We start from the raw sequence: 12733 nt of genomic DNA on the forward strand, positions 1-12733 counted from the left end.
ATATTCGTCAACGCCATCTGTACAGTAATTAAAAGTGAAAACTGGTGTCAGATTGTCTTGTCAGCATGCCACCCTGAAGAATTATATAGTTTTTCGAAGGACTGTTTCATAGATGGTGTAATTATAACATACCCTATAGGCAGCTGCTATAGCCTCAGCCTTGGAGAACTTTGGCAAACAGCCATACTTTAATTACTAATTTGCAAATATATAATAAGCATTTTCTTTTTGAAGTTATTAATCTCCACTCAAATCGAATATCTTAATTCCGTTTATGCACTTTATTGTACCAGGAGGAAATCGATATTTTTGAAGGTGTGAAGGAGAGCCAAGCACTGTGCATGGCAGAAAATTTAGGATTCAAAGGACCTTTGCAGCAGCAGGTAACTTGAATTGTTCTTAGATTAAGTGGAGGTCAATTCAGCTAAGTGAGAAAATACCTCCAGAACAGATCTTAGAAATGCGGTGGTTTTGGGGTCAGACCCAAGGTTATGCTTTGAAGCAATTATTCCTGTATTTAAACAGAGCATCACCAGCTCTATGTAAATAAGGATCCTTATTCCTCCAGAAATGCAGTGGAAGGAATCCATGAGGGTCCACTGATTTCAGTGGGAGCTTACACTTGTCGCCATCAGCCCCTGAATGCATCAAATGCAATAGCAGAAGGACAAATCAACAGCATGGTTCTTTTGGACAACAAAATAATGTTTTACTTTGAAAATAGATTTCCTAAAAATATTCTGAAGGGACATCGTTGGGGTTGTCAGGCCTCTGCCTCTGATCTATGCTAAGAATGCTATGTGGCGCAGGACAGCACGTGCTATCACGCCTGTGTGAATCATTTTATAGATGGGGAAACAGCATATTTAGGTTAACGTTAATAGCCGTAATGACAGACATGTTGTTAAAAGCTATTTTTACTTAAACACCCTTCCCCCCCATAATAACCAAATGCCATTTTTGTAGAATCTGTGCATCTTTAATACAGACTTCTAATTATTTTCTATCCCAACTGTGCAATTAACAAATGCATAATCATTAAGTTGATTAACACACATTTGAAGAGTTAGCAGTATCTTTAATGAGGATGAATGATTATATAGAACCTTTCAGCCCTTGCAGAGTTCTGGTACTTAATTATTAAAAACAATTCATGGATGATTAAGCTGAGCTACACCACATGTGTTTCCTCCCATGCGCTCTCACCTCTTCAGGTTGAGTGTGCTGGTGTATATAAGCATAATGAATAGATATCAGAATGAAATGTCCAACTGAATCAAAACTACTTGTTGGATGGGATTTGGGGGGCGCCTTTATAAGCTTCAGCACAGAAGTAGGCCAGGGAGAAGTGATAATGTTAGGTCAACCTTTGTGCCCCACCCCGATCCTGGACAGAGACGTAGCTAACTTAAGCCTATCTAGCTGTCTTTTGTCATGCTGCTTTGAATCTCTATGGGTTTGCCCCAAGCCAAACTGTCCCGGGCTTTGACTTGCATTGGCAAAGGCTCAGGACAGTCATCTACACACACAGGTTGAATGACCGTCAACTTGGATGAGCTCCATTTGTCCTGAGAAAAAATGTAAGCTCAGGTATTTTGCAAGTACCTAAAGTGGGACAATGGGCAACTATGTTTGTAGGATCCCAGGATAAAAGGCTTCATCTCAAGAGAAATCTAATGTCTGTTTTTAGCCTAGAGTGCTGTGTGCGATGGCTCCAATGCCAACACGGTCCTCCTGAACCCTACACTAGGAACTGTAAGCTTTATGGCTCTCTAACAAACAGCCAATGCTGAGATTTCTGCCTTGGCAGGATCTGTATTACCCTTTTTGTCCTTTTACTTAATGCAGGGGATCCAGAATGCAAGGACTTGTATAGCATTCTCGTTTTTATTAGGTTAGCTTCCTGCTATGTGCAAACAAGGGTATAGACAATTCACATGTAATTATGAATTTATCCTAGCTAACATTTCAGAAACTCCTGTTATTTTGATTGAGAACGAGAACGTGTTAATTTCTTTCCAAAGTATTATTTTATGCTTATTTCTTAGGTTACAATTCATGTCTCACAACTGTGCCATTTCTTAGCAAATGGACCCCATGTAAGCCGAAAGCAGGATTTGACCCATTCAGTACTGCGTAGGATTAAAGCCTGGAAAATGTCACACAGTGAACTTGCATTTAATTCACTTTCTGCAGATATTCCACTGAGCCAGCTTAGTATCAGGAATGTTTATGGAAACTGCGACTATTCAGGCTTGGAGAATGTTGCCAGGGAGCGGGGGGTCAGAGAACAGAAATATAGCATCTCACCTAGAAGGGCTGATCAAAATTAACCAGAAACTAGTAGCAAACTAATAATATGCTGCTTGGGAGGAACCTAAAGAACAAGGATCACTTTTACACACTAATAGGCAAATTCCTTTAAAATTGTCATTTTTAATAGCATATACATTTAAAGACTTGTAGTTCTGGACTGGTACAATAGAAATCAAAGCCATAAGGGAATTAATCTTGCGATATTCTAACATAATTTCCCCACACAAGTGAATATATGTTTTTAAATCATTAAAAAAATAATGGTGGAAGAACCCCCAGGAAATCTCCTAGTCTAGCCCTCGTCTCAAAAGGATCATCCCTGTTTAAAATGTTCCAATCAAGTGTGTGTCTAATCTGCTCTTAAAAACCTCTAAGGAAGGAGATACCACAGCCTCTCTAGTTTACCCCTTGTCAGTGGTTAAACACCCTCAGACCTAAACAGGTAAATAAACCCCACGTATATAACCAAAGTTGCTTTTGACTGTGTTTAACTTCCTTGCTTCCCAAAAGATCCTAAATGTTTGGTTCTTAGGGTTTGGTTAACTGAAGCATGAATTCAGTAGGAAAATAGGGGTGGGGAAGTGGTTTTGGTGTCCCATTCACTCAACCACCCTTTAAGCCGTCAGATGGGTCTTAGGCAAATGAACTGAGGAGGGAAGATCAGTTTCCCTGATTTTTCATATTGGCAGACCTTAAAGCTGTGCTTACCTGTTGCTAGGGGGGTTTACCAGTAATCCCACCCATGGGGAGCAGTCACAGAGAGATGAATGGGCATAGAAGAGCAATGGGGGGGGCAAGAGAGGAACTTTTGTTAAGGTAAATTGCTGCGGGGCATTAGGAAAAGATTGCATTTTTACGTAGGCGGGACACTTAGATTTTTCCCAAGCAAATAAAGCAAACAGATCTGCACTCCTTAGCTCCACATGGCTTCATAGTTTCTGAATTTACACTGATTAGCTTAAACACTTAACTTCAGTATCAGCATGCTGGAGATAACGCTTTCTTTATGAACTGTAAGAAACTTGTTTTAGCTTATATTAAGCTTGTTTATATTAATGATGCTTTTCATTTTGCAGAAAATCCCCCATTTGTATGCTCTGAAGTGAGCCTTTGCTAAATGCTGTAAATGTCTTCTGCTACATTATTAACATTTTTAGGTAGTGTTTAAATATGAATGTACAAATGGAAACTAAAAGTAATACATAGTAATTTTTTTAAAATTTGGCTTGAATTGTAATGTAATATAACATTAAAAGGAGACAAAAAGGGTTTTGCCTTTTCCTTGAAAAGGTTGACAGTTTCTTTTTGTGTATGGTAATTACAAAACATTTGATCAAATTTAGGCAGCAGATCAAATTAAGAAGCTGTATAATCTTTTCCTGAAAATTGATGCCACTCAGGTTGAAGTGAATCCCTTTGGTGAAACTCCAGAAGGACAAGGTAAGAAATTAAAGAAAACAAATGAATACATTATAATTCTTTATTTATGCAAACTATAAATTGAATTGCAAGGAAGGCCATAGCAGCAGCTTTGCATTAATTTCATTTTGTAATTTAATTTAAGCAGCTTTCATAAATGTTCCCATGACAGAGTTTACATTTCAATGCCTTTTGTTATACCGTCTAAGAACTGGAAGTATCAGCAGCTACATGCTATGCTTGGCAAGAAATAACAACTTTTTCTTGCTTTTCATACAAAGTACTTTTGTTCACTCCATTAGAATTAGTCAGGTCATGGAAAGGACTAGTTATTTTAGGAAATCATCTTGAATATGCAGGCAACTTACAATCTTGAGTAAGATCGCTAGAACAGAAGAACGAGAAAGCCCAGCTGGACTAGCAGAGTTCACACCTGCCTGTATCCAGTGATAATCAATAAGCTTCCACTGTGGAAGAAGGAATAAAAACATATACAGGAAATCTTGCACAGTCTTGCTGCTTGCCTTTCCTTTTGTCACCCTGCCCTTCCACTGTCTTGGCATGTTAGTTCCACCAACTGACTGTCACAGCAATTTAGGGACATGTATCCATACACCTATATATATAGGTCCTCCTCTGCATTTGCCCTATTTCCCCACTGTGCCGCACATGTCCTAAAAAAGGTGTACTTGGAAAAATAAAAAGCAGGTGTGGTATATGGGTTAGTCGTTGAATTCAAAAGAAAGGGAAAAGAGAGAAAGATTGATTGTTCCTTTACAACAGTTCATAATGCAGGACAAAAGCCTTTGATTCAAGGGCCCATTAGGACAAAATCAAATGAATCAACAGCATCTGCACTGGTAGGAAGAGTGGTGAAGAGAGGCCTTGATGCTAGGGAGGCAGGTGCGTGCCAAGGCAGAAGCAGGGCTTTTTCATTAAGGACTGAGGAGGTGAAGCAAGGGATGGTGCAGGGAAAGAAGATGTAGTCTGGGTGTGGTGAGGTAGGTAGAGCACATTTGGAACTGGGGTAAGGACATGGCATGAAGGGATAGGACTCGAGCCTGAGACTGCTTTAACGGAGGTAAGAATAGCCAATGTCTTGATAGGATTCTGCTGCACTGTGGGTGGTACGTTTTCCCTCTCTCATGTACTCACTTAGATTTAACATAGGATGGTAGCTGCAGTTATTTGAAACAGCAGTAAATGCATGTACACAAGCATTCACCACCACTTGTGGGTTACCTTCTAGTTACCCTGCTAGTTCCCGGGTCACTGGTGAGTAACCACTACCACCTTACCAAATAACTGATGGAAGTTGTCAGCCCCCTACTTTCACAGCGGTATCTCAGATTCTTTTGAATGCCGTGTAAATGGCTTAGCAGAGGTCTCCCTTGACTTGTACTGCGAGCTCTGTATCTGCCCTTTAAAAGTAACTCCAATGTTCAAACTTCTGAACACGCTTCCCCTACCACTCGCTCCTCCAAAGAACCGGTCCTCACTTTGGCTTCTCCTGTGGCCTCCAGTAGGCCACTGCCTCCTTCCTGGGATGGTAACAGCCTTGGTGGGGCTGTTTGCCAGGCATTATATCAAAGAGACTGCCAGAAATGTTAGGCCCTGCAAAGGAAAACCAGGAGAAGCTAGATAGAGGGGCTGCAGGAAGTTACTGGTGAAAACTCAGCGTCTGTTTCTTACTCTGTCTGTTCCCTCCAGTTAGCAGGGATTAGATATGTACTTTATATGTATTTATTGTGTTGTTTGGGGAAGGATAGATCAAAGAGAGGTGGCCATGTGTGTAGTCTCTGTAGGTCTTGAGATTCAGGTTCACCCTAGTCTTTTCTGCAGGTAAATTCCAGGTTCGCAGGCCTCCTGCTGAGAGAGCTGTGTCTTGTGAACACATGGGTTTCACTCTTTCTGATGTCAGCTCCATCATTTCAGTGGATCTTAGCTGTCGTAGGAAGTCGTGAACACACGAGGCGAGGCAGTCCCTCAGTCCAGTCGCATGGAGGGCTTTGAAGAGGAGGATCAAAAACTTGAATTTAACCACCTATCCGGTGGGGATCCAGCCAGTAGACCAGCACTGTGAACAGTGTGCAGTTTCATAAGTGGCTTCATGTTTAGGCATAGAGAAGTACAATAATGGAGCCTGCAGGTGAGGAGGGAGCATAATCTCTGGCCTAGCAAAAATGGCATTTTTTTCTGGTTGTGTGTGATTATATGTTTAGAATGAGTAAAGCATTCAGGTAATTGCAGAGGAAGCAAATAGAGCTAATGGTTAGGCTGTAAATGTCTTATGTGGAGGGAAAGGGTATAGGGAAAAGGAAGCTTTCCCTTTGTCCCATCATCTATTTGGTGATATAAGCCAAGTGTCTGGTTGGCTGAGGAATTTGCTTTATTTATGCAAGTAATGCTGACCTACTTGTGGTTGGGTTATTGCTAGCATTTTGGTCTGTAGGGTTTCATATTCTGCTTTAGACACAAGATGAGAGAGACACCTGTGAAGGTGGAGGACCTGGGTTGGGGTCATTACAGCAGAAGCACAGTCAACGTGGCTGATGAAATCTGTGACTGCTCTAAGTCTTGAGGAAGAACAGCTCCACCAGCTCTCTTGGAAACCTGTATTAGATAAAAGTTACAGCACTAAATAAAAGCGTTTTAATTATCTGTGGTTAATTTGTAACATAAACTGCTTTTCATTAAAAACACATAAGGTCATTTTTATATATTTTGGCTTGCACTGCTCAGAAATATAAGAGTTGAATTGTGGGTAGAGAGTGTAATAATCTTTTATCCAGCTGTCCAACAACATTTTATCCAGTAAATCAAATGCAGAAGAATTGGCAGTGTGATTGCAACTAAATTGTCCTTGACCTTCAGATTATAATGCCAACAGAATTTCACTCTTAATGACTACTGGAAGCATTAGAATAAGAAATCTAGATATTTGTTCTTCCTTATTAGGGACTGTATTTTCTTGCTTAAGCACCAGTTTTTGAATGTTAACAGCTATTACTGTAAAGTAATATTTAAAAAAGTCAGTAGAAATAATTTGCTTACTGTACCAAGTGACAATACAGAGATTAAATTATAATAATGAACAAGTACGAGTTTGCTTTATGACCATAATGAGCAATAAACAAATTAAGCTGAATTAGGAAAAAATGATTAACGACTAAAGTTTCTAAATGCTCTTTGATGTGAGTGAATTTTTCTGTTGATTTTTCTGGTCCTGTTGATTTTTATTTCGAAGCGTTTTATGGGGAGGCAGTGGTGTACGCATGTATGTGTAGGCGCCTTTTTGCAAAAACTTTGGAAGCCTGTTTGGAAAATGAACCAAATTATTTCAAAGTGAGGGGTCAACATGAGAGAGGGAGAGAGAATCAGGGTCTCTTTTGCTTAGGGGGGCAAGTCAGAGGCACTTGAGAAGAACAATATTAGAAACGGGACATAATGAGTGAAAACTTTCTGCTCTCTGTGAACCCTCAAGTTTAGGAGTGATGTTGTCCATAGCACATCACTAATTGCTGTTGCTGCCGATGCGTGGCAGAAGGCTGGACTAAGCCCTTGTTTTTCAAGCTGGGAGCTCAGCTGTAGTAGAGGGCAGGAGGAAACAGGGTTTTGAAGTAGTAGGAGGTGTGCTACTGGAGACCAGAGGCTGGGCTAGCATGCCTTCTCGTTCCAGTTCCAACTTGTGAGTTATGCCATTGCCAGGCCATCTCATGCAAGCCAGGACAAAGTGAATTATCCCTGGGTCAGCAGCTTAGCCTTTCTGCAGAGCTGGAGGTGCAGAAGGTCAGCAAGGAGGATATCAGCTGAACTGCCATACAACCTTCTCCAGAGCCACTTCTCAGCTGCTCTACCCTCAGAGATCAGAGGAGGAGAAGCCGAATGGTGTGTAAGGAGGGTGGATTTCAGTGAGGTAAGGAGACTAGTTGGGGAGGCACTGAGGTCCCGGAAAGGAGGGGAGTTGGGAATCCAAGAAGAGTGATCATTCCTTAAGGAGACGAGCCTCCAAGTCCAAAGGGTGACAGTCCCAACGTGGATCAAAGGGGGCAAGAGTGCTCAAAAGCCCTCATGGCTCACCAAAAGCATCCAGGAACATCTCAAAGCTAAAAAGGAGGTGTACACCCAATGGAAGGGAGGGGCTGTCACCAAGGAGGATTGTAACTCCATTGCTCAAGACTGTAGGGGGGCTGTTAGGAAGGCTAAGGCAGACATGGAACTGGGACTAGTGACCCAGATCAAAGATAACAAGAAGTCCTTTTTTTAAATACATAGGGGGTAAAAAGAAGGTACTGGGTAACGTAGGGCGTCTGCAGGACACCATAGGAAATCTGATGGTTACACCAGATGACAAAGCTAACCTCTTTAAGAATTTCTTTGCCTCCATTTTTTTGAGCAGGGACCGGGGCATCCCCCCCACTGGGATCCCCGACGGACAGGGGGAGGTGCTGCCAGGCCCAGGGTCAGTGATGACCTAGTCAGGGAACTTCTGGTGGGACTAAATGTGTTCAAATCAGCAGGTCCTGACGATCTCCACCCCAGAGTGCTGGGGGAATTAGCTGTGGTCATTGCGGGACCCCTGGCATGACTGTACGAGCACTCATGGTGCTCTGGTGAGGTGCCAGAGGACTGGAAAAGAGCCACTGTGGTACCCATTTTCAAAAAAGGGAGGAAGGAGGACCCAGGGAACTACAGGCCTGTTAGTCTTACCTCGGTCCTAGGGAAGCTCTTTGAGAAAATTATCCAGGAGCACATCTGCAAGGGACCAGCAGGGGGATCATGCTTAGGGGCATCCAACATGGGCTCATTAGAGGCAGGTCCTGTCAGACCAACCTGGTGACCTACGACCAGGTCACAAAATCCTTGGATTCAGGTGTCGCGGTGGACTTAGTCTTTCTAGACTTTAGGAAGGCCTTTGACACTGTCTCTCACCCCATTCTCATGAAGAAATTAGACAACTGTGGTGTTGATGCCCACACAGTCAGAAGGATTGCAAATTGGCTGGAGGGCCGCATCCAGAGTGGTGGTGGATGGGTCTTTTTCAACCTGGAGGGATGTGGACATTGGGGTCCCCCAGGGCTCAGTCCTCGGGCCTGCACCATTCAACATCTTCATCAGCAACTTGGACAAGGGGGTGAAAAGCACCCTGTTCAAATTCATAGATGACACTAAGATGTGGGGAGAAGTGGGCACGCTGGAGGAGAGGGGCAGGCTACAACTAGATCTGGAAAGGTTTCGGGGTGGGTGGATGAGGACAGGATGGGTTTCAATACGGACAAGTGCAAGGTGCTGCACCTGGGGAGGAACAACCAGCACCATACCTACAGGCTGGGGGCCTCCCTTCTTGTCAGCACAGAAGCAGAAAAGAATCTTGGAGTCATCATTGATGCCAAGATGAACATGGGCCGGCAGTGTAAGGACATGGTCAGGAAGGCCAACCGCACCTTGTCACGCATCCACAGATGCATCTCGAGCAGGTCCAGGGAGGTGATCCTCCCCCTCTTTGCGGCACTGATCGGGCCGCAGCTGAAGTACTGCATCCAGTTCTGGGCGCCGCACTTCAGGAGGGATGTGGACAATGCGGAGAGGGTCCAGAGGAGGCCACTTGCATGATCAGGGGGCAGCAGGGCAGGCCCTATGAGCAGAGGTTACGGGACCTGAACCTGTTCAGCCTCCGAAAGAGAAGGCTGAGGGGGAACTGGTGGCCATCTACAAACTGGGCAAGGGGAACCAGCAGGCTATGGGAGAGTCCTTGTTCCTCCAAGTCCTACCAGGAGTAACAAGGAATAACAGCCATAAGCTTACTGGGAGTAGATTCAGGCTAGATATTAGGAGGAACTACTTCACGGTCAGGGCGGCGAGGATCTGGAACCCACTTCCAAGGGAAGTGGTGCTTGCTCCTACCCTGGGGGGTCTTCAAAAGAAGGCTGGATAATCACCTAGCCGGGGTCATTTGACCCCAGTACGCTTTCCTGCCTATGGCAGGGGGGTTCAGACTTGATGATCTACTTAGGTTCCTTCTGACCCTACCAACTATGAAATTACAAGCTGCAGAAAGGTCCTGACTGACAGGGAATAATGGCATTCTCCCTCCGCCTATTTTTTTCTGCTCTGTGCACAGTAAAGAAAGCAGCAGCACTTCATTTTAAATGCTAAAAAAATACTGTGCGTCTTTACACATTTGAGGAATGCATTGCCATTACTTTATCATGAAAAAATACAGCGTAGCATATGAAGACAATTTATTCTTGTCAGAACAACAGTTAAGATGGACTTATTTCATGCTGGGATTTTATTTTCCCCGTATTTGTGAATTTCCATTATGAAAGACATTGCGCCGTGTATTCTTCTTTGTTTCATTTTGTGGCGTGTTCTTTTGTTAACACGCTTGGGTCACAGACCCATATCTGTCAATTTTTCCTACCTCCACCCCCCGTATTTTTTGTTCTCAGTGTAAACTGTTGAATTAGCAGCTCACAAAATCTTACACTACTGACAAAAAAACCCCAACAATAATGCTCCGTGAATATGAGTATTGGAGCTTTCTTTGATAGTTGTTCAGAAGGAAAATTCATTTGTATAGTCTATCATGCATGTAACAATGTGCTTTTGATGGTGAAAATTGTTTGATAAATATTAATAGGTGTTTTTCCCACTACTTTGTACATAACATGGCCTTTGTTAAAGATGAATGTTCCATAGAAATGAGATCCTATTAATGTGACATTGAAAATGTTCATGTCTAAGGTAGATTTGGAACGGAAAGCTGAGAGCCTCAAAAAACAGCATTTTACTCAAGTGTTGGATCACATAAGCAAGTTAAAGCTTGAAAAGGGAAATTGGTTTTGTGGGTCTGTTGTCAGTATAGGCCTTAATTAGTGGTTAACAAAAATTAATGTTCTACTAATACTTTGGAGGACACGTTATTGACTTGATGTATTTCCCATTCTGGGAGGTTCCCACATGGCACGCTTGCGTGTAGAGTGAGATCTAGCATCTTCCAACAGAGATTTATTACACTTGGAAACAGCTCTCCAGAACGGCAGTCACTGAAAATAGTCTTGATCTATCATAATTTATTCTGGTATTGATTATAAGTCAAAGGCAGAAATATTCTTTGATTTAAAAACCTAAAAAACTGCATTCAGGAAGTAGGACTGAGACTTTCCTGTTTTGTTCTTTTTTGTCTGGATTTTCTTTCTTTTTTTTTAAATGCGAGCCAAGGAATTTCTTAATGCCTGTTTTCATCTCAAGAAACGAGAGTAGCATAGTTACAAAATTAATTAAAATAAATGGTAAAAACTAGCATTTGTCATGCTTGTCTCATTTTCTGCTCTGTCATAATTCTCAGAAACTTCCAGACCGTAGGCTCTAAATAGGCACATCAGTTGGAAGTAGATGGAATTGGTACGAACACATCAGTTGGAAAGGCACAGAGATCGAAACATAATAGATACGAACAGTTCTATTAGGTATATATTAATAGCATTACTGATTTCTGGATCAGGCATTTCCAGGCAGTTAAACCCAGCTGGTCTGTCTTGAGACTTCATTTACTTCAGCCAGTCATTAATTTCTAGACATTGCTCAGCCCATTATTACTTAAATAATACAGTAGTCAGGTTTTGTTTTTTGCACTTGTGATTTTTTTTTTATTACTCTGTTAAGGTGTTTTCAGTGTGCAATCTATAGAGACAGTCACTCCGTATGGGTTCAGGTTGCATCTGTTCTTGGCAAACTAATTTTAAACCTTATGTAGGCCAATCAGCTTATGCCTTGATAACTAGGTGGTTAGTTATTTTTAATGTGTTCTTGCAAGCACCAGACATTAACAGCAAAGTTAAGTGTTCTTTACTTTTCAATTTTCTTTATTCCTAATGTAAAGTTTTGTACATACAGGCGGTCTTTCAACTTACGACACAATTGGTTCCTGAAAACCACATCGTAAGTCAAAACGTAACTCGGAACCAATTTTCTTATAAGAAACAATGTTATAAATGGGGGGTTGGTTCCTGAACCAAGGCCCAACACTCTATTTTCACCAAAAATACCCCAAAATTTTATACTTGATCAATTATAGGTGAGTAATATAGCTACGTTGCTATTTACAATATAAATACATTAATCACATTGATTTGAAAGGACTTCTTTGAGGTGACTTGGCTGGACTTTTTTGAAGGGGTCTCGGTTGGACTTTTAGAAGGGCTCTTGGCTGGAGTCTTCTCAGGAGTCTTGGCTGCAGGCTTTTCTGGAGTCTCGTCTGCCTTCTTAAAGGAAGTGTCCAGGGAAGTTTGGACAGATGTTCTCCAGGGAGATGGGTGCAACAGCGAACTTGTTTGCTGGCGTGGCATCACATCAGATCAAGCAGTGTAAAGTCGAAACTGATGTCAGAAAGTCGAAACAGGGTGTCAATTTATAAACATTGTAACTCAAAATGTTGTAAGTCAGGGACTGCCTGTACTTGTACTTCTGTTTCCTGCATGCTGACTTAAAGCTACTGTAAAAGGGTTTAAAAGAACAATTTTGGTAGAACCAAACGGTCTGCAAAATATAACCAGAAGAAAAATCTTTGCTTATTATGTATCTATCTCATACATTTGAACTAAATGTAGAATACTATACAAAGAAGATAGAAATACTACACAAATGAGAGAGAACGTGCTTTTGACTTACTGAGTTGTTGGTTGTAGCCATGTTAGTCTAAGGACTTAGGCAGACCAGGTTCTTTGGGTCGATGTGATGTCTTTTATTAGACCAACTAAGTAGTTAGAAAAAAAGTTCTTAGCTTTTTTCCAGCTACTTGGTTGGTCTAATAAAAGATAACACATCTACCCAAAGAACCTTGCCTGCCTTTTGACTTACAATATTTATTTAAAAAGCCACATAATATATTATGGTTGGATGACGCACAAAATTTATGGTGGGTTATTTTGGTAACTCATGTGATATGTATTGTTGGTATCAATAGAAGAGTCCAGGTCATAAAAACTGTTCTCAT

General features: G+C 41.8%; 1 protein-coding gene across 3 annotated transcripts in view; it reads left to right on the forward strand.

Annotated features, from left to right (window-relative positions):
• Positions 1–12733, forward strand: part of SUCLG2 (succinate-CoA ligase GDP-forming subunit beta) — a 164608-nt gene that overhangs the window by 81500 nt on the left and 70375 nt on the right. For all 3 annotated transcript variants that reach the window (XM_090022437.1, XM_090022438.1, XM_090022439.1), the window contains exons 6-7: positions 294–383; positions 3660–3756. In XM_090022437.1, coding sequence (XP_089878563.1) covers positions 294–383; positions 3660–3756 — 187 coding nt within the window. The remainder of the gene's footprint in view (positions 1–293; positions 384–3659; positions 3757–12733) is intronic.

The sequence above is a fragment of the Crocodylus siamensis genome, chromosome 11, assembly GCF_052110815.1.
Source record: "Crocodylus siamensis isolate JL-2025a chromosome 11, ASM5211081v1, whole genome shotgun sequence".
Classification (NCBI taxonomy): domain Eukaryota; kingdom Metazoa; phylum Chordata; order Crocodylia; family Crocodylidae; genus Crocodylus; species Crocodylus siamensis.